This window comes from Heterodontus francisci, chromosome 11, assembly GCF_036365525.1.
Source record: "Heterodontus francisci isolate sHetFra1 chromosome 11, sHetFra1.hap1, whole genome shotgun sequence".
NCBI classification, from domain to species: domain Eukaryota; kingdom Metazoa; phylum Chordata; class Chondrichthyes; order Heterodontiformes; family Heterodontidae; genus Heterodontus; species Heterodontus francisci.
The window spans coordinates 121,385,062-121,409,568 of NC_090381.1; the positions used below are offsets into that span (position 1 = coordinate 121,385,062).

A 24,507-nucleotide genomic window follows, 5' to 3' on the forward strand; every position below is an offset into this window, starting at 1 on the left:
CGGGTTAACGGCACCAAACCCACAAACTACAGCAAATAAACACAACACAACAGCGGGTTAACGGCACAAACCACCACAAACTACAGCAAATAAACACAACAGCGAGTTAACGGACACAAACCCACAAACTACAGCAAATAAACACAACAGCGGGTTAACGGCACAAACCCACAAACTACAGCAAATAAACACAACAGCGGGTTAACGGCACAAACCCACAAACTACAGCAAATAAACACAACAGCGGGTTAACGGCACAAACCCACAAACTACAGCAAATAAACACAACAGCGGGTTAACGACACAAACCCACAAACTACAGCAAATAAACACAACACAACAGCGGGTTAACGGCACAAACCCACAAACTACAGCAAATAAACAACAACAGCGGGTTAACGACACAAACCCACAAACTACAGCAAATAAACACAACAGCGGGTTAACGGCACAAACCCACAAACTACAGCAAATAAACACAACAGCGGGGTAACGACACAAACACACAAACTACAGCAAATAAACACAACACAACAGCGGGTTAACGGCACAAACCCACAAACTACAGCAAATAAACACAACACAACAGCGGGTTAACGACACAAACCCACAAACTACAGCAAATAAACACAACAGCGGGTTAACGGCACAAACCCACAAACTACAGCAAATAAACACAACACAACAGCGGGTTAACGACACAAACACACAAACTACAGCAAATAAACACAACAGCGGGTTAACGGCACAAAACCCACAAACTACAGCAAATAAACACAACACAACAGCGGGTTAACGGCACAAACCCACAAACTACAGCAAATAAACACAACAGCGGGTTAACGACACAAACCCACAAACTACAGCAAATAAACACAACAGCGGGTTAACGGCACAAACCCACAAACTACAGCAAATAAACACAACAGCGGGTTAACGACACAAACACACAAACTACAGCAAATAAACACAACACAACAGCGGGTTAACGGCACAAACCCACAAACTACAGCAAATAAACACAACACGACACGGGCACAACAACGACAGCACAAAACACAACTAGCGGGTTAAAGGAAACGAAACAGGGGGGAACTACACAAAGAGCACAACACAACAGCGGTTAACGACACGAACAACAAACTACAGCAAATAAACAACAACGCGGGGTAACGCACAGAACCACACTACAGCAAGATAAACACAACACAACAGGGGTACGGCCAACAGGGGGGTAGGAGAGTTGGGGGGAAGGGTGGAGATGGGGGGGGGGTGAGCGGTTAACGGCACAAACCCACAAACTACAGCAAATAAAACACAACAGCGGGTTAACGGCACAAACCCACAAACTACAGCAAATAAACACAACAGCGGGTTAACGCACAAACCCACAAACTACAGCAAATAAAACACAACAGCGGGTTAACGAGCACAACACCACAAACTACAGCAAATAAACACAACAGCGGGTTAACGGCACAAACCCACAAACTACAGCAAATAAACACAACACAACAGCGGGTTAACGGCACAAACCCACAAACTACAGCAAATAAACACAACAGCGGGTTAACGGCACAAACCCACAAACTACAGCAAATAAACACAACGACAACAGCGGGTTAACGACACAAACACACAGAACATACAGCAAGGACACAACAGCGGGTTAACGGCACAAACCCACAGACTACAGCAAATAACACAACAACAGCGGGTAACGCACAAACCCACAAACTACAGCAAATAAACACAACAGCGGGTTAACGACACAAACCCAAACTCAGGAAGAGAGAGAACCGGAGGGGTAGAAGAGAGCAGAATCCGGCGGGGAGGAGAGAGGCATCGGCAGGGTCAGAGAGCTCCGGAGCGCGGGTCATGACCCTGAGAGCACATGACCGGAGGTTGCGTCATCGGGATGGCGGCCTACAGGTGGGCCTGAAATCAGAAGGGGGAATGAGAGAGAGATCCGGAGGGGGAAGAGAGAGAGAGATCCGGGGGGGGGGGTGGAGAGAGAGATCCGGAGGGGGGGGGAAGAGAGAGATCCGGGGGGGGGGAGAGAGATCGGGGGGGGAGAGAGAGATCCGGGGGGGGGAGAGAGAGAGATCCGGGGGGAAGAGAGAGAGATCCGGGGGGGGGGAGAGAGAGAGATCCGGGGGGGGGGGAGAGAGAGATCCGGGGGGGGGAGAGAGAGATCCGGGGGGGGAGAGAGAGAGATCCGGGGGGGGGGAGAGATCCGGGGGGAGAGAGAGATCCGGGGGGGGGAGAGAGAGAGATCCGGGGGGGGGGAGAGAGAGATCCGGAGGGGGGGGGAGAGAGAGAGATCCGGGGGGGGGGGGAGAGAGATCCGGAGGGGGGGGGGAGAGAGAGAGATCCGGGGGGGGGGAAGAGAGAGATCCGGGGGGGGAGAGAGAGAGATCCGGGGGGGAGAGAGAGATCCGGAGGGGGGGGGAGAGAGAGAGATCCGGGGGGGGAGGGGAGAGAGAGATCCGGGGGGGGAAAGAGAGAGAGATCCGGGGGGGGGGAGAGAGAGAGAGATCCGGGGGGGGGGAGAGAGATCCGGGGGGGGAGAGAGAGATCCGGGGGGGGGAGAGAGAGAGATCCGGGGGGGGGGAGAGAGATCCGGGGGGGGAGAGAGAGATCCGGGGGGGGGAGAGAGAGAGATCCGGGGGGGGGGGAGAGAGAGAGATCCGGAGGGGGGGGGAGAGAGAGATCCGGGGGGGGGGGGAGAGAGATCCGGAGGGGGGGGGGAGAGAGAGAGATCCGGGGGGGGGGGGAAGAGAGAGATCCGGGGGGGGAGAGAGAGATCCGGGGGGGGGGAGAGAGAGATCCGGAGGGGGGGGGGAAGAGAGAGATCCGGGGGGGGGAGAGAGAGAGATCCGGGGGGGGAGAGAGAGATCCGGAGGGGGGGGGAAGAGAGAGATCCGGGGGGGGGAGAGAGAGATCCGGAGGGGGGGGGGAAGAGAGAGAGATCCGGGGGGGGGGAGAGAGGAGATCCGGAGGGGGGGGGGAAGAGAGAGATCCGGGGGGGGAGAGAGAGATCCGGAGGGGGGGGGGAAGAGAGAGATCCGGGGGGGGGAGAGAGAGATCCGGAGGGGGGGGGGAAGAGAGAGATCCGGGGGGGGAGAGAGAGAGATCCGGGGGGGGGAGAGAGAGATCCGGAGGGGGGGGGGAAGAGAGAGATCCGGGGGGGGGAGAGAGAGATCCGGAGGGGGGGGGGGAAGAGAGAGATCCGGGGGGGGGGAGAGAGAGATCCGGAGGGGGGGGGGGAAGAGAGAGATCCCGGGGGGGGGAGAGAGAGATCCGGAGGGGGGGGGGAAGAGAGAGATCCGGGGGGGGGAGAGAGAGAGATCCGGGGGGGGGGAGAGAGAGATCCGGAGGGGGGGGGGAGAGAGAGAGATCCGGGGGGGGGGGGGGAGAGAGAGATCCGGGGGGAAAGAGAGAGAGATCCGGGGGGGGGAGAGAGAGAGAGATCCGGGGGGGGGGGGAAGAGAGAGATCCGGGGGGGGGAGAGAGAGATCCGGAGGGGGGGGGGGAGAGAGAGATCCGGGGGGGGGGGGGAGAGAGAGATCCGGGGGGAAAGAGAGAGAGATCCGGGGGGGGGGAGAGAGAGAGAGATCCGGGGGGGGGAGAGAGAGAGAGATCCGGGGGGGGGGGAGAGAGAGAGATCCGGGGGGGGGGGGAGAGAGAGATCCGGGGGGGGGGGGAGAGAGAGAGATCCGGGGGGGGGGGGAGAGAGAGATCCGGGGGGGAAAGAGAGAGAGATCCGGGGGGGGGGAGAGAGAGAGAGATCCGGGGGGGGGGAGAGAGAGAGATCCGGGGGGGGGGGAGAGAGAGAGATCCGGGGGGGGGGGAGGAGAGAGAGATCCGGGGGGGGGGGGGGAGAGAGAGATCCGGGGGGGGGGAAAGAGAGAGAGATCCGGGGGGGGGAGAGAGAGAGAGATCCGGGGGGGGGAGAGAGAGAGAGATCCGGGGGGGGGGGGAGAGAGAGAGAGATCCGGGGGGGGGGGAGAGAGAGAGATCCGGGGGGGGGGGGAGAGAGAGATCCGGGGGGGGGTGAGAGAGAGATCCGGGGGGGGGGGAGAGAGAGAGATCCGGGGGGGGGGGGAGAGAGAGAGATCCGGGGGGGGGGGGGGAGAGAGAGATCCGGGGGGGGAAAGAGAGAGAGATCCGGGGGGGGGGGAGAGAGAGAGAGAGATCCGGGGGGGGGGGGAGAGAGAGATCCGGGGGGGGTGAGAGAGAGATCCGGGGGGGGGGGAGAGAGAGAGAGATCCGGGGGGGGGGAGAGAGAGAGATCCGGGGGGGGGGGAGAGAGAGAGATCCGGGGGGGGGGAGAGAGAGATCCGGGGGGGGAGAGAGAGATCCGGAGGGGGGAGAGAGAGAGAGATCCGGGGGGGGGGGGGGAGAGAGAGATCCGGGGGGGAAAGAGAGAGAGATCCGGGGGGGGGGAGAGAGAGAGAGATCCGGGGGGGGAGAGAGAGAGATCCGGGGGGGGGGGAGAGAGAGAGATCCGGGGGGGGGGGAGAGAAATCCGGGGGGGGGGGGGAGAGAGAGAGATCCGGGGGGGGAGAGAGAGAGATCCGGGGGGGGGGAGAGAGAGAGATCCGGGGGGGGGGGGGGGGAGAGAGAGATCCGGGGGGGGGGGAGAGAGAGAGAGATCCGGGGGTGGGGGGGAGAGAGAGAGAGATCCGGGGGGGGGGGGGGGGAGAGAGAGAGAGATCCGGGGGTGGGGGGGAGAGAGAGAGAGATCCGGGGGTGGGGGGGAGAGAGAGAGAGATCCGGGGGGGAAAGAGAGAGAGATCCGGGGGGGGGGGGGGGAGGAGAGAGAGAGATCCGGGGGGGGGGAGAGAGAGAGAGATCCGGGGGGGGGGGGAGAGAGAGAGATCCGGAGGGGGAGAGAGAGATCCGGGGGGGGGGGGGAGAGAGAGAGATCCGGGGGGGGGGGGGGAGAGAGAGAGATCCGGGGGGGGGGGGGGGAAGAGAGAGATCCGGGGGGGAGAGAGAGAGATCCGGGGGGGGGGGGGAGAGAGAGAGATCCGGGGGGGGGGAGAGAGAGATCCGTGGGGGGGGGAGAGAGAGAGAGATCCGGGGGTGGGGGGGGAGAGAGAGAGAGATCCGGGGGGGAAAGAGAGAGAGATCCCGGGGGGGGGGAGAGAGAGAGAGATCCGGGGGGGGGAGAGAGAGAGAGATCCGGGGGTGGGGGGGAGAGAGAGAGAGATCCGGGGGGGAAAGAGAGAGAGATCCGGGGGGGGGGGGGGGGGGAGAGAGAGATCCGGGGGGGGGGGGAAGAGAGAGAGATCCGGAGGGGGGGAGAGAGAGAGAGATCCGGGGGGGGGAGAGAGAGAGATCCGGGGGGGGGAGAGAGAGAGAGATCCGGGGGGGGGGGGAGAGAGATCCGGGGGGGGAGAGAGAGTGATCCGGGGGTGGGGGGAGAGAGAGAGATCCGGGGGGGGGGGGGGGAGAGAGAGATCCGGGGGGGGGAGAGAGAGAGAGATCCGGGGGTGGGGGGGAGAGAGAGAGAGATCGGGGTGGGGGGGGGAGAGAGAGAGATCCGGGGGGGGGGGGGGGGGAGAGAGAGAGAGATCCGGGGGGGGGAGAGAGAGAGAGATCCGGGGGTGGGGGGGAGAGAGAGAGAGATCCGGGGGGGAAAGAGAGAGAGATCCGGGGGGGGGGGGGGGAGAGAGAGAGATCCGGGGGGGGGGGGAGAGAGAGAGAGATCCGGGGGGGGGGGGGGGGAGAGAGAGATCCGGGGGGGGGGGGGGGGGGGGAGAGAGAGAGATCCGGAGGGGGGGAGAGAGAGATCCGGGGGGGGGGGAGAGAGATCCGGGGGGGGGGGGGGGGGGGAGAGAGAGATCCGGGGGGGGGAGAGAGAGAGATCCGGGGGGGGGGGGGGGAGAGAGAGATCCGGGGGGGGGAGAGAGAGATCCGGAGGGGGGAGAGAGAGAGAGATCCGGGGGGGTGGGGGGAGAGAGAGAGAGATCCGGGGGGTGGGAGAGTGAGAGATCCGGGGGGGGGGAGAGAGAGAGAGATCCGGGGGGAGAGAGAGAGAGATCCGGGGGGGGGAGAGAGAGAGAGATCCGGGGGGGGGGGAGAGAGAGATCCGGGGGGGGGAGAGAGAGAGAGATCCGGAGGGGGGGGGGGGAGAGAGAGAGATCCGGAGGGGGGAGAGAGAGATCCGGGGGGGGGGAGAGAGAGAGATCCGGGGGGGGGGGGGGGGAGAGAGATCCGGGGGGGGGAGAGAGAGAGATCCGGGGGGGGGGAGAGAGAGATCCGGAGGGGGGGAGAGAGAGAGAGATCCGGGGGTGGGGGGGGAGAGAGAGAGAGATCCGGGGGGGAAAGAGAGAGAGATCCGGGGGGGGGGGGGAGAGAGAGAGAGATCCGGGGGGGGGGGGGGGGGGAGAGAGAGAGATCCGGGGGGGGGAGAGAGAGAGAGATCCGGGGGTGGGGGGGAGAGAGAGAGAGATCCGGGGGGGGGGGGGAGAGAGAGAGAGATCCGGTGGGGGGGGGGGGGGGAGAGAGAGATCCGGGGGGGGGGGGGGAGAGAGAGAGAGATCCGGAGGGGGGAGAGAGAGATCCGGGGGGGGGAGAGAGAGAGATCCGGGGGGGGGGGGGGGGAGAGAGAGAGATCCGGGGGGGGGGGGGAGAAGAGAGAGAGATCCGGGGGGGAAAGAGAGAGAGATCCGGGGGGGGGGGGAGAGAGAGAGAGATCCGGGGGGGGGAGAGAGAGAGAGATCCGGGGGGTGGGGGGAAAGAGAGAGAGATCCGGGGGGGAAAGAGAGAGAGATCCGGGGGGGGGGAGAGAGAGAGAGATCCGGGGGGGGAGAGAGAGAGATCCGGGGGGGGGGAGAGAGAGAGAGATCCGGGGGGGGGAGATAGAGAGATCCGGGGGGGGAGAGAGAGAGAGATCCGGGGGGGGGGAGAGAGAGAGAGATCCGGGGGGGGGGGGGGGAGAGAGAGAGAGAGATCCGGGGGGGGGGGAGAGTGAGAGATCCCGGGGGGGGCGGGGAGAGAGAGATCCGGGGGGGGGGGAGAGAGAGAGAGAGCCGGGGGTGGGGGAGAGTGAGAGATCCGGGGGGGGGGGGGGGGGGGAGAGAGAGAGATCCGGGTGGTGGGGGGGGGGGGAGAGAGAGAGAGAGATCCGGGGGGGGGGAGAGTGAGAGATCCCGGGGGGGGGGGAGAGAGAGATCCGGGGGGGGGGGGGGGGGGAAGAGAGAGAGAGATCCGGGGGGGGGGGGGGGAGAGAGAGAGATCCGGGGGGGGAGGGGGGGAGATGAGAGAGAGATCCGGGGGGGGGTGGGTGGAGAGAGAGATCCGGGAGGGGGGGGGGGTGATGAGAGAGATCCGGGGGGGGGGGGGGGAGAGAGAGAGAGATCCGGGGGGGGGGGGAGAGTGAGAGATCCGGGGGGGGGTGGGGAGAGAGAGAGAGATCCGGGGGGGGGGGGGAGAGTGAGAGATCCGGTGGGGGGGGGGGGAGAGAGAGAGATCCGGGGGGAGGGGGGGGGGAGAGAGGGAGAGATCCGGGGGGGGGGGGGGGGGTGGAGAGAGAGAGATCCGGGGGGGGGGAGAGAGAGATCTGGGGGGGGGGGGAGAGAGAGATCCGGGGGGGGTGGAGAGAGAGATCCGGGGGTGGGGGGGGGGGGTGATGAGAGAGATCCGGGGGGGGGGGGGGAGAGAGAGAGAGATCCGGGGGGGGGGAGATGAGAGAGAGATCCGGGGGGGGGGGGGAGAGTGAGAGATCCGGGGGGGGGGGGGGAAGAGAGAGAGAGATCCGGGGGGGGGGGAGAGTGTGAGATCCCGGTGGGGGGGGGGGGGGGAGAGAGAGAGAGATCCGGGGGGGGGGAGAGAGAGATCCGGGGGGAGGGGGGGTGGGAGAGAGGGAGAGATCCGGGGGGGGGGGAGAGTGAGAGATCCGGGGGGGGGGGGGGGGGGAGAGAGAGAGATCCGGGGGGGGGGAGAGTGAGAGATCTGGGGGGGGGGGGGAGAGAGAGATCCGGGGGGGGTGGAGAGAGAGATCCGGGGGTGGGGGGGGGGGAGATGAGAGAGAGATCCGGGGGGGGGGGGTGGAGAGAGAGATCCGGGGGGGGGGGTGATGAGAGAGATCCGGGGGGGGGGGAGAAAGAGAGATATCCGGGGGGGGGGGAGAGAGAGAGAGATCCGGGGGGGGGGAGGGGGGAGAGAGAGAGAGATCCTGGGGGGGAGGGGGGGGGGAGAGAGAGAGAGAGATCCTGGGGGGGAGGGGGGGGGAGAGAGAGAGAGAGAGAGATCCGGGGGGTTGGGGGAGAGAGAGAGAGATCCGGGGGTGGGGGATGAGAGAGAGAGAGAGAGATCCGGGGGGGTGGGGGGTGAGAGAGAGATCCGGGGTGGGGGGGGGTGGGGGGGAGAGAGTGAGTTCCGGGGGTTGGGGGGAGAGTGAGAGAGAGATCCGGGGGGGGGGGTGGAGAGAGAGAGAGATCCGGGGGGGTGGGGGAGAGAGAGAGAGATCCGGGGGGGGGGGGGGGAGAGAGTGAGAGAGAGATCCGGGGGGTTGGGGAGTGAGAGAGAGAGATCCGGGGGTGGGGGAGAGAGAGAGAGAGAGAGATCCGGGGGGCGGGGGGTGAGAGAGAGATCCGGGGTGGGGGGGGGGGGGAGAGAGTGAGTTCCGGGGGGTGGTGGGAGAGAGAGAGAGATACCGGGGGGGGGGGGGCGGGGGGAGAGATGAGAGAGTTCCCGGGGGGGGGAGAGAGAGAGAGATCCGGGAGGGGGGGTGAGAGAGAGAGAGAGAGATCCGGGGGGGGGGTGGGGGGAGAGAGATCCGGGGGGGGGTGGGGGGAGAGAGAGAGAGAGAACCGGGGGTGGGGTGGGGGAGAGAGAGAGAGAGAGATCCGGGGGGGGGGGGGGAGAGAGAGAGAGAGAGATCCGGGGGTGGGGGGGAGAGAGAGAGAGAGATCCGGGGGGGGGAGGGGAGAGAGAGAGATCCGGGGGGTGGGGGGGGTGGAGAGAGAGAGAGATCCGGGGGTGGGGGGGAGAGTGAGAGATCCGGGGGCTGGTGGAGAGAGAGAGAGAGATCCGGGGGGGGGGAAGAGAGAGAGAGATCCGGGGGGGGAGAGATCGGGGAGGGGGGGGGGAGAGAGAGAGAGAGATCCGGGGGGTGGGGAGAGAGAGAGATCCGCGGGGGGTCGTGGGGGGAGAGAGAGAGAGAGAGATCCGGGGGTGGGGGGGGGGGGGGGAGAGAGAGAGAGAGATCCGTGGGGGGAGAGAGAGAGAGGTCGGGGGGAGAGAGAGAGAGAATCGGGGGGGGGGGGGGGGAGGGAGAGAGAGATCCGGGGGGCGGGGGGAGAGAGAGAGAGAATCGGGGGGTGGAGAGAGAGAGAGATCTGGGGGGGGGAGAGAGTGAGAATGGGAGGGGGGGGGGAGAGAGGGAGAGACGGTGGGGGGAGGGGAGAGAGACTTGGAGGGATAGGGAGAGAGGGATTGAAAGATTGTGTGTGTAAGTGCGACTGTGGGTGTCTGGAATGGGTGATGGGCTTGGGCTGGTGGGGGAGACCGGGCTTTAGAGTGGTGACCACTGCCCTGCTGGCTGTCGGTTTTTCTCTCTCTGGGATTGAGAGATGGGGAGAGAATCTCTGCCCCCAGCACCCCCTACCCCCAGCACACTTTCCTGATTCCTCGCTGCTGCTGGCTGGTTTTCCTTTCAGCACAAAGCAGCTAAACGTTGCGACTGAGGTCAGGCTGTACCTTATCCACAAGCTCAACCCAGATATCCCCAAGAAGAGGCGCCCCCCCCAACCACCACCGAACCCCATTCCTGTGAATCACCCCCTGAATCTCTGTCAAATTGATATCTACGTCCGCTCCACAAGTCCTGTGTCCAGTCGCACTCAAGGCCACAGTCCACCCCCATTGTCCCTCCCTGTTGCCCCACCTTCCTTCATGCCGTCACCCACTGCCCCGTCACCCACTCCCCTGTCACCCTGTTGATAGTTTAAGGTAACAATGAAAGGGCTTTACTAACGTATTGTTGTTATGATTTGCAGTTGAGACCCAGAGCAACTCCTACAACCGCAGAATGCAGCAGGTGCATCACTGTAAGCAGCTCCTTGACCAGCTCCAGCAGCAGCGCCTTGATGGATTTTTATGTGACTGCACTGTTGTTATTGGCCCGTTGCAGTTCAGAGCTCACCGGAATGTTCTAGCCGCGTTCAGCGACTATTTTCGAGCTGTTTACGGGCTTACATTGGACAATAACGTTGTGTTCCTTGATCACAATCATGTCAGCTCTGAAGGGTTTCAGAAACTGTTGGATTTTGTATATACTGGAAACATTAATATTGATGGGTGAGAACTTCTCTTGTGTCTTTCTGTTAAGTTGTTAGGTTACTCGCTCACTGAGTCTCAGACTAACACAGAACAATGACAGAGATTTGTGCCTGTGATTCCAGCACTCTATGCAGCTGCCAAATGCTGACTGGTTTCTCTTCCCTCTCCTGGCTCTATTTCCCACCTCCAGCACTGCTTTCCAGTCCCCCAAGAGCCCAGAAGGATAAACCCACTTCCATGTGGCATTGGCCTGCTTCTGCTGGGAAGTTAAGAAAGGATGGCACATGGTAGAATTCCAGATCAGTCACATTCTGTCAGCCGAGCAGGTTTTGGAATACCAAAGTGCACAGAATACTGAGATAGCACTAGAGTACGAGCATACGAATTAGGAGCAGGAGTAGGCCACTCGGCCCCTCGAGCCTGCTCCACCATTGAATAAATTCATAGCTGCACTGATTACTCCTCATTTCCACCTACCCCCGATAACCTTTCACCCCCTTGCTTATCAAGAATCTATCTACCTCTGCCTTAAAAGTATTCAGACTCTGCTTCCAGTGCCTTTTGTGGAAGAGTGTTCCAAGACTCTCAACTCCCTGAGAGAAAGAATTCTCCTCATCTGTCCGAAATGGGCAACGCCTTATTTTTAAACAGTGACCCCTAGTTCGAGATTCTCCCACAAGGGGAAACATCCGTTCCACATCCACCCTGTCAAGACCCCCCAGGATCTTATATGTTTCAATCAAGTCGCCTCTTACTCTTCTAAATTCCAGCCGATACAAACCTAGCCTGCCCAATCTTTCCTCATAAGACAGCCCGCCCATTCCACATATTAGTCCAGCTGGAGTTGTGGATAGTGTGGAAGGCTGTTGTAGGTTGCAATGGGACATTGACAGGATGCAGAACTGGGCTGAGAAGTGGCAGATGGAGTTCAACCTGGAAAAGTGTGAAGTGATTCATTTTGGAAAGTCGAATTTGAATGCAGAATGCAGGCTTAAAGACAGGATTCTTGGTAGTGTGGAGGAACAGAGGGATCTTGGGGTCCATGTCCATAGATTGCTCAAAGTTGCCACCCAAGTTGATCGGGTTGTTAAGAAGGCATATGGTGTGTTGGCTTTCATTAACAGGGGGATTGAGTTTAAGAGCCGCGAGGTTATGCTGCAGCTCTATAAACCCCTGGTTAGACCACACTTGGAATATTGTGTTCAGTTCTGGTCGCCTCATTATAGGAAGGATGTGGAAGCTTTAGAGAGGGTGCAGAGGAGATTTACCAGATGCTGCCTGGACTGGAGGGCATGTCTTATGAAGAAAGGTTGAGGGTGCTAGGGCTTTTCTCATTGGAACGAAGAAGGATGAGAGGTGACTTGATAAAGGGGTACAAGATGATAAGAGGGTAGATAGAGTGGATAGCCAGAGACTTTTTCCCAGGGCGGAAAGGGCTATCACCAGGGGGCATAATTTTAAGGTGATTGGAGGAAGGTTTCGGGGAGATGTCAGAGGTAGGTTCTTTACACAGAGAGTGGTGGGTGCGTGGAATGCACTGCCAGCGGTGGTAGTAGAAGCAGATACATTAGGGACATTTAAGCGACTCTTGGATAGGTACATGATGATAGTAGAATGAAGGGTATGTAGGTAGTTTGACCTTAGAGTCGGTTAAAGGGTCGGCACAACATTGTGGGCCGAAGGGCCTGTACTGTACTGTTCTATGTTCTAAACCTTCTCTGTACTGCCTCCAACGCATTTACATCCTTCCTTAAATAAGGAGACCAGTACTGTACACAGTACTCCAGATGTGGTCTCACCAATGCCCTGTATAGCTGAAGCATAACCTCCTTACTTTTGTGTTCAATTCCCCTTGCGATAAACAATAATCTATTAGCTTTTCTAATTGCATGCTGTGCCTGCATACTAACCTTTTGCAATTCATGTACTGGGACACCCAGATCCCTCTGCATCTCGGAGCTCTGCAATCTTTCACCATTTAGACAATATGCTTTTTTATTCTTCCTGCCAAAGTGGACAGTTTCACACTTTCCTACATTATACTCCATTTGCCAGGTCTCTGCCTTATCACTTAACCCATCTATATCCCTTTGTAGCCCCCTTACACCCTCTTCACGAGTTACTTTCCAATCTGTCTTTGTGTCATCAGCAAATTTAGCAACCGTACCTTAAGTCCCTTCATCAGTCATTTATATAAATTGTAAAAGTTGAGGCTCCAGCACTGATCCCTGTGACACACCACTCGTTACATCTTGCCAACCAGAAAATGACCCATTTATGCCTACTCTCTGTTTCCTGTTAGCTAGCCAATCTTCTGTCCATGCCAATATGTTACCACCTACACCATGAGCTTTTATTTTCTGCAATAACCTTTGATGTGGCACCTTATCAAATGCCTCTGGAAATCTAAGTACAATACATCCACCGGTTCGCCTTTATCCACAGCACATGTAACTCCCTCAAAGAACTCCAATAAATTGGTTAAACATGATTTCCCTTTCACAAAACCATGTTGACTCTGCCTGATTACATTGAATTTTTCTAAATGTCCTGCTGTAAAGTCTTTAACAATAGCTTCTAACATTTTCCCTAAGACAGATAAGGCCTGTAGTTTCCTGCTTTTTGTCACCCTTCCTTTTTGAATAAAGGAGTTACATTGGCTATTTTCCAATCTAATGGAACCTTCCCCGAATCTAGGGAATTTTGGAAAATTAAAACTAACGCATCAACTATCTCACTAGCCACTTCTTTTAAGACCCTAAGGTGAAGTCCATCAGGACCCGGGGACTTGTCAGCCCGCAGCTCCAACAATTTGTCCAGTACCACTTTCCTGGTGATTGTAATTTTCTTGAGTTCCTCCCTCCCTTCCATTTCCTGACTTACAGCTAATACTGGGATGTTACTTGTATCCTCAATAGTGAAGACCGATGCAAAATACCTGTTCAATTCATCTGCCATCTCCATTATTAATTCCCCAGACTCACTTTCCATAGGACCAACACTCTTTTGTTAACTCTTTTCTTTTTTAAATATCTATCGAAACTCTTATTATCTATCTTTATATTTCTAGCTAGCTTTTCTCTCGTACTCTAATTTTATCTTCCTTACCAATCTGTTAGTCATTCTTGGCTGTTTTTTCTGTTCTGGCCAATCTTCTGACCTGCCTCCCATCTTTGCGCAATTATATGCTTTTTCTTTAAGTTTGATCCAATCTTTAACTGTTTGAGAAGAAATGACTAGAGAATAGTCAGTTATTAGGTGGGGTCAGAGTAAGCGAGAAAGTAATGAAGTCTGAATCAGGGTTAATGTGCATGTATGTGAATGCACAGTGTTGCTAATAAGATTGAGGAGTTACAAGCACAGATTGACATGTGGAAATATGATGTGGCTGTAATAGAGACCTGGCTTACAGAGGGGCTGGACTGGGTGTTAAATATTCCTGGAATCAAGGTGTTCGGGAAAGATAGGTAAGGCAAAAAGGGGGAGGGGTGGCGATTTTGATTAAGGAGAGCTGAAGAAAACGGATGTCGAGGGGTCGAGGACAAAATCTATTTGGCTAGAGTAAGGAACAAAAAAGGTGCAGTTACATTGCTCGGTGTTGTCTATAGGCCACCAGCTAGGGGGAAGGATGTAGAGGAACAAATTTGCAAGGAAATTACAGAGCTGCAAAAATTATAGGGTAGTTATAATGGGAGGCTTTAATTATCCAAATATAGACTGGGATAGTAGTAGTGTAAAGGGCAGAGGGGCAAAACTTCCTAGAGTGTGTTCACGGAAATTTTCTACAGCAGTATGTTTCTAGTCCAATGGGAAAGGAGGCACTGCTGGACCTAGTTCTTGGGAATGAGGTGGGCCAAGTGGATCAAGTGTCTGTCGGAGAACATTTAGGGGACAGTGATCATTGTATCATCACGTTTAGGCTGACTGTGGAAAAGGGCAAAGAACAATCCAGAGCAAGATTAATTAACTGGGGGAAAGCCAACTTCAATGGATTAAGAATGGATCTGGGGCAAATAAATTGGATTCAAAGGTTGGCAGGAAAAATGGTAGCTGAACAATGGGCTACCTTCAAATGAGAGCTTGGGCACTGTCAAGGTATGTTCCCTCGAAGGGGGAAAGGTAGAGTAAACAAATTCAGCGCTCCCTGGATGACAAATGAGATAGAGATTAAGGTAAAGAAGAAAAAGTGTGCTTACGACAGATGCCAGACAGAAAATACTATTGAGAACCAGGCTGAATATAGAAGTTTCAGAGCGGAAGTGAAAAAGCAAATAAGAGAAGCAAAGAGAGAATGCGAATAGAGATTGGGAGATAACATAAAAGGGAATCCCAAAGTTTTCTATAAACATAGTAAAAGGAGGAGTGGGCCCAATTAGGGATCAAAAATGGTATTTGCACATGGAGGCAGAGGGCATAGCTGAGGTATTTAATGAATACTTTGCATCTGTCTTTACCAAGGAAGAAGATGCAACCCAGGCAATGGTGCAAGAGGAGGTAATTCAGACACTAGAAGGGTTTAAAATTGATGAGGTGGTATTGGATAGGCTGTCTATTAATCTGTGAATGTGTATCAATTGTTTGATTATATGCAGGTGGAGGATGTTAATTGGGGTCATACTTGAGCACTTACAAGCAGAAATAAAAACAGAAAGTGCTGGAAATACTCAGTAGATCAGGCAGCATCTGTGGAGAGAGAAGCAGAGCTAACGTTTCAGGACAGTGACCTTTCATCGGAACACATGAATGAAAGGTCACAGACCTGAAATGTTAACTCTGCTTCTCTCTCCACAGATGCTGCCTGACCTACTGAGTATTTCCAGCACTTTGTTTTTATTTCAGATTGCCAGCACCTGCAGTATTTTGTTTTCACTTATAAGCAGACGGTTACTGAGATTGGTGGAGGGTTTGAGTGAGGAGCTACATGTTTGTAATCCTTTTACTCTGTAAAATAAATATGAAACTGAGTAAAGTTAGGCTCCAACATTATCCTTCCAGAACAAGGTTTCAGTAGTTTAACATCTGTACTTAAAGTGGATAAGGCACCAGGACCAGATGAGATGCATCCAAGGATACTGAGGGGAGTGAGAATAGAAATTGTGGAGGCGCTGGCCATAATTTTTCAGTCTTCCTTAGACTCTGGGATTGTGCCAGTGGACTGTAAAACTGCAAACGTTACACCCTTGTTCAAAAAAGTGTTTAAAGATAAGCCCAGCAACTACAGGCCAGTCAGTTTACCTTCGGTGGTGGGGAAAATTCTAGAAAGAATAATTCAGGACAAAATTAATAGTCATATGGACAAATGTGGGTTAATTAAAAAAAAACAGCATGGATTTCTGAAGTGAAAATCATGTTTAACTAACTTGCTGGAGTTTTTTTGAGGAGGTAACAGAGGATTGATGAGGACAATGCAGTTGTTGTGCTGTACATGGACTTCCAAAAGACATTTGATACAGTGCCGCACAACAAACTTGTGAGCAAAGTTATAGCTCATGAAATAAATGGGGCAGTAACACCATAGATACGGAACTGGCTGAGTGACAGGAAACAAAAAGAGTAGTGGTTAAATGGGTGTTTTTCGGGCTGGAGGAGGGTTTGTAGTGGCGTACCCCAGAGGTCAGTGTTGGGACCCTTGTTTTTCCTAATGTATTTTAATGACCTAGACCTTGGTGTACAAGGTACAGTTTCAAATTTCGCAGATGATACGAAACTTGGAAGCATTGTGAACTGTGAGGAGGATAGTGTAGAATTTCAAAAGGACATAGACAAGTTGGTGGAATGGGCAGACAGGTGGCAGATGAAGGTTAATGCAGAAAAATGTAAATGATACATTTTGGTAGGAAGAACATGGAGAAACAATATAAAGCATAGGGTACAACTCTAAAGGGGGTGCAGTAGCAGAGGGACCTAAGTGTATATGTACATAAGTCATTGAAGGTGGCAGGACAGGTTGAGAGAGCAGTTAATAAAGCAAACAGTATCCTGGGCTTTATTAATAGGGCCATAGAGTACAAGAACAAGGAGGTTATGTTGAAATTGTGTAAGACACTAGTTCGGCCTCAGCTGGAGCATTGCACCTAGTTCTGAGCGCCACGTTTTAGGAAAGACTTGAGGGCATTGGAGAGGGTGCAGAAAAGATTCACGAGAATGGTTCCAGGAATGAGGAACTTCAGTTATGAAGATAGATTGGAGAAGTTGGGACAGTTTTCCTTGGAGAAGAGAAATCTGGGAGGAGATTTGATAGACGTATTCAAAATCATGAGGGGTCTGGACAGAGTAGCTAGGGAGAAACTGATCCCATTCCTGAAAGGATTGAGAACGAGAGGGCATAGTGACATGAGGAAAATCTTTTTCACGCAGTGTGTGGTTAGGCTCTGGAATGCACTGCCAGAGAGTGTGGTGGAGGCAGGTTCAACGAAGTATTCAAAAGAGAATTGGACAGTTATATGCAAAGGAAGAATGTGCAAGGTTACATGGTGAAAGTGGGGGCGTGACACTAGGTGAAATGCCCATTGGGAGAGCTGGTGCAGACATGATGGGCCAAATGGCCGCCTTCTGCGCTGTAACAATTCTGTTATTCTTTGGAAGACCAAGGCAAATGTGCAGATGTGTCAGTTGTCACAGGTAAAGGGAGTGTCGGCTGCTGATTCCTGTCTCAGCCGCATGGTGATTGTTACTGGAGTTCTGGCGATACTGTTTGAAGGTCAAACCTGAGGTTTTTCAGCAGGTTCAATTGGCTCGGGTTTTAAATGAACCAGGTGATCCCAGCTTAATCCTACGTCTGCTGAGTCAATTGATATCTTCTCCGAGTGGCAGTTGTCTTGGTGCCAGCGCTAATTCATCTGGCAAGTGTACACATAACATAGGAAGAGAAGGAGGCCATTTATCCCCTATGCCAGTCAATGAGATTATGGCTGATCACACTAACTCTACATAGCCACCTTTCCCATATCCCTCAATACCTTTTTGTTAACAAAATTCTATAAGTCTCAGATTTAAAATTAACAATTGATCTAGCATCAATTGCCTTTTGTGGAAGAGAGTTCCATTATCCCTGCTCTCTCTCTCCTACTGCTAGGCCAATTTTCTAATCCGGTCAATAGTTTGTCCTCAATTCCACGAACTTCAGCTTTAGCTAACAGTTGCTTATGAGGGACTTTATGAAATACCTTCTGGAAGCCCAGATAAATAACATCCATAGACTTTCCCCTGTCCTCCAGATAAATAACATCCATAGACTTTCCCCTGTCCTCCAGATAAATAACATCCATAGACTTTCCCCTGTCCTCCAGATAAATAACATCCATAGACTTTCCCCTGTCCTCCAGTCGTCTCTTCAAAAAAAAATTCAATCAGATCATCAGGCATAACCTACCCTTTACAAATCCACACTGGTTCTCTCTGATCAGCTGAGAGTTTTTAAGGTGTTCAGTCACTCTGTCTTTAGTTATAGACTCTAGCCATTTCCCAACAACAGATGTTAGGCTAACTGGTCTATAAATCCCCTATTTCCTCTTCATTCTTAAATAGTGGGGAAGTGACATGCACAATTTTCCAAACTAAAGGAAGGGTTCCCAAATGAAGAGAACCTTGTAAGATTATAAATAAAAACAAGAAATGCTGGAATCACTCAGCAGGTCTGGCAGCATCTGTGGAAAGAGAAGCAGAGTTAACGTTTCGGGTCAGTGACCCTTCATCGGAGATTATAGTTAGGGCATCTGTAATGTTCTCACCTGCTTCTTTTCTACCCTGGGGTGGAAACTATCTGATCCTGGGGATCTGTCACTCTTTTGTGCCATTATTTTCTTCACTACTGTTATTTTCCTTACATTAATGTTGGTAAGTCCCTGTTCCTGATTCACTATTAGCTTCCTTGGAATGCCTGGTATGCTTTCTGTACTGGTAATTACTGATGCAAAGTAATTATTCAGCATGACCACCATTTCCTTATTTTCACTGACTATCACCGTTATCAAGGAGTCCACATTGCTCCTGACGACTCTTTCATTCCTAATACAATCCTACTTTTTTGTTGTGTTGATTTTGATATCCCTTGAACGTTGGAATCCATTCATCTCCCAGAGGGTGCCCAGTGCGTCAGGTGCTGTATCCCACCCTTACGAGATGCCAGAGGGTGCCCAGTGCACCTCTAAATGTTGCTGTGAATCTAGATCCTATATCCCATGAGATTTAGTGCAGGATTACTGCTGATGCTGTTTGGATCTGTGCTCAATCCTTCATTTTGAAAAGCAGTTTGGACAGAATTGGTTTTTGATGGATTTTGGTATCGCTGTCTGCCAATTTATGCACTTTTTTTTGCTAGAATTGGGTATTGTTCATTCTTGTCATTTTCTGAGATTTCTGGTTCCCATCAATTGGTTTTTGTCAACCAGTTGTGAAAGCTAAAAGCTGCCTAATGACAACTGGTGTGGTGACTGAATCATTCCACCCAATGTGGCTTGTCCCTGAATGGGGTCTGTCAGAGCCGCCTGCTATATTTGGGTATACGAGATAGTGTAACTGTTGCTGTCGTAATCTGACCTGTTGTGTCCACAGATGCAATGCCGCTGCAATAGAGGCAGCTGCTGTTTACCTACAGATGGAGGATGTGGTGAAAATATGTAAAGCAAAGATGGAATCACTTGTGATTAACTTGAACACTGCCCCTAAAGCCCCTTCTGGCATACAGGGGAGTACAGAGCCAAGTAGCTGCTTCACCACCCCAGACACAGAGAAGGACAATGTCCAGCAAGGACCTGGAGCAGCAATGCTCAGCTGTGAAGAAGCACTGCTTAATACTCCAGACGTCAGCTGTGATCTCAAAATGGAGGAATTGCAATTGCAGCCAGCAAACATGGACACAGCGTCAGGAACCAGAGGAACAAAGAAAACAAAGGCCGACCAGAACGCTGTGCTGCAGCTGAGAGGCGTCAGTCCCAGCAATGTGCTCAAGTGTTCAAGAGTTAAACGAAAAAGTGGTTGCACTGTGAGAAGGGTGGAGAGGAGAGTGTGCAGTACGAATGCAGCACAGTTAGACATGATCAGCACTGACCTCCAGTCTAACACAGACCCTCAACCAGAGTTGTATAACAGCTATAAAAATCTTTCAGCTGAGAACAAAATTGTTCAGAAGGCAAACGGGAATCGGAGGCGGAAACGCTTGCAGCGACATGGCTCCTTACCAGAAAGGTACAAATCAAAACGAACAGCTGGAGAAAGCGGTGTCAGAATGTCAGAGCCGGGGGAGAGCGATGGAAAGCAGCTGAAGATGAAGCCAATTTGTAACATGTGCGGCAAAGTGTTCTCCGAAGCCAGCAGCCTGCGCCGACACATGAGGATACACAAAGGATTAAAACCATATGTGTGCCAGCTCTGTGCGAAGGCTTTCACTCAGTGCAACCAGCTGAAAACACACATCAGGACCCACACAGGTAACACTGAATACAGCAACTAAATGAGATTTAACATCTATAGAACCACTATTCTGTTATCCATGTTGCCAGTGGGATTTCAGGAAAGTGCAATGGTGTGTGGGTGGGAGACATTTTAACACCATCTCTTTGAGTGCAGAAAACACACATCTGTACAATGGTGGGTACAGGTCAGTCACTGTATAACACTGGGTTACAGTAGTGGTGGGGACAGGTCTGTCACTGTATAACACTGGGGTACAGTACTGGTGGGTACAGGTCTGTCACTGTATAACACTGGGGTACAGTACAGGTGGGTAGAGGTTGGTCACTGTATAACACTGGGGCCCAGTACTGGTAGGTACAGGTAGGTCACTGTATAACACTGGGGTCCAGTACTGGTAGGTACAGGTAGGTCACTGTATAACACTGGGGTACAGTACTGGTGGGTACATGTCTCACTGCGGAACACTGGGGTACAGTACTGGTGAGTGCAGGTCTGTCAGTGTGTATCACGTAACACAAGAAATAGAAGCAAGAGTAGGCCATTCATCCTGTGAGCCCACTCCGCTATTCAACGAGATCTTGGCTGATCATCATCTTCAACACCGTTTTCCTGCACTATCCCCGTATCCCCTGCTGTTTTTAATGTGTAGAAGTCTGTCGATCTCTATCTTGAACATAATCAATGAGCCTCCACAGCCCTCTGGGTTAGAGAATTCCAAAGATTCACCACCCTCTGAGTGAAGAAATTCCTCCTCATCTCAGTCCTAAATGGCCTGCCTCTTATTCTGAGACTGTGTCCCCTTATTCTGGACTCCCCAGCCAGGGGAAACCTCCTTCCTGCATCAACCCTGTCGAGCCCTGTAAAAATTTTGTATGTTTGAATGAGATCACCTCTCATTCTTCTAAACTCTAGAGAATAAAGGCCCAGTCTATTTAATCTTTCCTCGTAGGACAATGCCTCCATTCCAGGAATTAGTTTGGTGAACCTTCATTGCACTCACTCTATAGCAAGTGTGTCTTTGCTTCGGTAAGGAGACCAAAACAGCACGCAATATTCCAGGTGTGGTCTCACCAAGGCTCTATATAATTGCAGTAAAACATCTTTACTCCTAAAGTCAAATCCTCTTGTAATGAAGGCCAACATACCATTTGCTGCCTTATTTGCTTGCTGTACCTGCATGTTAACTTTCAGTGACTTATGAACAAGGATACCCAGGTCCCTTTGAAATTCAACACTTCCCAGCCTCTCACCATTGAAGAAATACTCTGTATTTCTGTTTTTTCTACCAAAGTGGATATAGTCACATTTCCGCACATTGTATTCCATATGCCAAATATTTGCCCACTTCCTTAGCCTCCCCAAATCCCCTTGAAGTGTTTTTGCAACCTCCTCACAACTCCCACTTCTACCTAGTTTTGTGTCATCTGCAACCTTCGAAATATTACATTTAATCCCCACATCCAAATCATTGTTATAGATTGTGACTAGCTTGGGCCCAAGCACTGATCCTTGCGGTACCTCACTAATCATAGCCTGCCATTCCAAAAATTACCCATTTAGAAACATAGAAAATAGGAGCAGGAGTAGGCCATTCGGCCCTTCAAGCCTGCTTTGCCATTCATTATGATCATGGCTGATCATCCAACTCAGTAGCCTGTTCCCGCTTTCCCCCCATATCCTTTGATCCCTTTTGCCCCAAGAGCTATATCTAACTCCTTGAAAGCATACAATGTTTTGGCCTCAATTGCTTCCTGTGGTAGTGAATTCCACAGGTTCACCACTCTCTGGGTGAAGAAATTTCTCCTCATCTCAGTCCTGAAAGGTTTACCCCGTATTCTTAGACTATGACCCCTGGTTCTGGACTCCCCCACCATCGGGAACATCCTTCCTGCATCTACCCTGTCAAGTCCTGTTAGAATTTTATAGGTTTCTATGAGATCCCCCCTCACTCTTCTGAACTCCAGCCCATATAATCCTAACCAACTCAATCTCTCCTCATACGTCAGTCCCACCATCCCAGGAATCAGTCTGGTAAACCTTCGCTGCACTCCCTCTAAGATCTAATTGTCATTACAGAGACGTGGCTACAGGGTGACCAAGGCTGTGAACTGAATGTCCAAGGGAATTCAACATTTAGGAAGGATAGGCAAAATGAAAAGGAGATGGTGTAGCCATTTTAATAAAGGATGAGATCAGTACATTTGTGAGACAGGATCTTAGATCAGAAGATCAAGGGTGGTAATGTCACTGGACTAGTATTCCAGATGCCTAGGCTAATGCTCTGGGGACATGGGTTTGAATCCCATCACGGCAGATGGTGAAATTTGAATTCAATTGATTAATCTGGAATTTGGGCGGCACAGTGGCGTAGTGGTTAGCACCGCAGCCTCACAGCTCCAGCGACCCAGGTTCAGTTCTGGGTACTGCCTGTGTGGAGTTTGCAAGTTCTCCCTGTGACCGCGTGGGTTTCCTCCGGGTGCTCTGGTTTCCTCCCACAGCCAAAAGACTTGCAGGTTGATAGGTAAATTGGCCATTGTAAATTGCCCCTAGTGTAGGTAGGTGGTAGGAGAATGGTGGGGATGTGGTAGGGAATATGGGGTTAATGTAGGATTAGTATAAATGGGTGGTTGTTGGTCAGCATAGACTCGGTGGGCCGAAGGGCCTGTTTTAGTGCTGTATCTCTAAAATAAAAAATAAGCTAGTCTGATGGTGACCATGAAACCATTGTCGATTGTCGTAAAAACCCATCTGGTTGACTAATGTCCTTTTGGGAAGGAAATCTGTCGTCCTTACCTGGTCTGGCCGACAGCAATGTGGTTGACTCTTATATGGCCTCTGAAATAGCCTAACAAGACGCTCCATTCCAGGGCATTTTGGAATGGTCAATAAATGCTGGCCTAGCCAGTGACGTTCACATCCCATGAACAAATTTTTTTTAAAAAGTTAAGCAACAACAAGGGCAGCAAACATTGGTAGGAGCTGTTTATTGGCCACCAAACAGTAGTGGTCATGTAGAGCACAGGATAAATCAGGAAATTAGAGGCACATGTAACAAGCGTAATACAGTAATTATGGGGGCTTCAATCTACATTGTTACGAGTACATGGTGAGGTTAGGGTAGCTCCCAGTGTGCAACTACCACCTGACCGCAACAAGTGTGTTTTGCTACAAAAACAAGAAATGCTGGAGTCACTCAGCAGGTCTGGCAGCATCTGTGGAAAGAGAAGCAGAGTTAATGTTTCGGGTCAGTGACCCTTCTTCGGAACTGACAAATATTAGAAAAGTCACAGATTATAAACAAGTGAGGTGGGGGTGGGGCAAGAGATAACAAAGGAGCAGGTGCAGATTGGACCAGGCCTCATAGCTGACCAAAAGTTCACGGAGAAAAGGCAAACAATATGTTAATGGTGTGTTGAAAGACAAAGCATTAGTAAAGATTAGGTTTGAATACACTGAATATTGAACAGCAGCAAGTGCAAACCTGAAGAAAAACAACCTGAAAAAAACAGTGGGTAAGCAAACTGAACAAACTAAGATGAAATGAAATAAATGCAAAAAAAGATTGTAAAAAATGTAAAAAGGAATGTAAAAAAAAAAGGAAGAAAAAATAACTAAAAATGAAAGTAAAATGGGGGGCTGTCATGCTCTGAAATTATTGAACTCAATGTTCAGTCCGGCAGGCTGTAGTGTGCCTAATCGGTAGATGAGATGCTGTTCCTCGAGCTTGCGTTGATGTTCACTGGAACACTGCAGCAATCCCAGGACAGAGATGTGAGCATCAGAGCAGGGGGAAGTGTTGAAATGGCAAGCAACCGGAAGCTCAGGGTCCTGCTTGCGGACTGAGCGGAGAAGTTCCGCAAAGCGGTCACCCAGTCTGCGCTTGGTCTCCCCAATGTAGAGGAGCCAACACTGTGAGCAGCGAATACAGTATACTACATTGAAAGAAGTACAAGTAAATCGCTGCTTCACCTGAAAGGAGTGTTTGGGGCCTGGGATAGTGAGGAGAGAGGAGGTAAATGGGCAGGTATTACACCTCCTGCGATTGCAGGGGAAGGTGCCCTGGGACGGGGACGAGGTGGTGGGGGTAATGGAGGAGTGGACCAGGGTGTCGCGGAGGGAACGATCCCTTCGGAATGCTGACAGGGGAAGGGAGGAGAAGATGCGACTGGTAGTGGCATCACGCTGGAGGTGGCAAAAATGGCGGAGGATGATCCTTTGGATATGGAGGCTGGTGGGATGAAAAGTGAGGACAAGGGGAACCCTGTCACGGTTCTGGGAGGGAGGGGAAGGGGTAAGGGTAGAGGTGCGGGGAATGGGTCGGACACGGTTGAGGGCCCTGTCAACCACAGTGGGGGGAAATCCTCGGTTGAGGAAAAAGGAGGTCATATCAGAAGCACCGTCATGGAAGGTAGCATCATCAGAGCAGATGCGTCGGAGACGGAGAAACTGGGAGAATGGAATGGAGTCCTTACAGGAGGTAGGGTGTGAAGAAGTGTAGTCGAGTTAGCTGTGGGAGTCAGTGGGCTTATAATGGATATTGGTAGACAACCTATCCCCAGAGATGGAGACAGAGAAGTCGAGGAATGGAAGGGAAGTGTCAGAGATGGACCATGTAAAGGTGAGAGAAGGGTGGAAATTGGAAGCAAAGTTGATAAAGTTTTCTAGTTCGGGGCGGGAGCAGGAAACGGCACCGATACAGTCATCAATGTACCGGAAAAAGAGTTGGGGGAGGGGGCCTGAGTAGGACTGGAACAAAGAATGCTCGACATATCCCACAAAAAGACAGGCATAACTAGG

General features: G+C 52.7%; 1 protein-coding gene across 5 annotated transcripts in view; it reads left to right on the forward strand.

The window, feature by feature from the left end:
• LOC137375499 (myoneurin-like) overlaps positions 1-24,507 on the forward strand; it is a 207,331-nt gene that overhangs the window by 4,952 nt on the left and 177,872 nt on the right. For 4 of the 5 annotated variants that reach the window (XM_068042868.1, XM_068042872.1, XM_068042870.1 and 1 more), the window contains exons 2-3: positions 10,014-10,314; positions 18,850-19,724. In XM_068042868.1, the coding sequence (XP_067898969.1) occupies positions 10,046-10,314; positions 18,850-19,724 (1,144 nt within the window). In that variant the 5' untranslated portion in view covers positions 10,014-10,045. Of the gene's footprint in view, positions 1-1,887; positions 1,933-10,013; positions 10,315-18,849; positions 19,725-24,507 lie in introns of those variants that run through there. The other variant, XM_068042869.1, reaches the window with a different exon arrangement.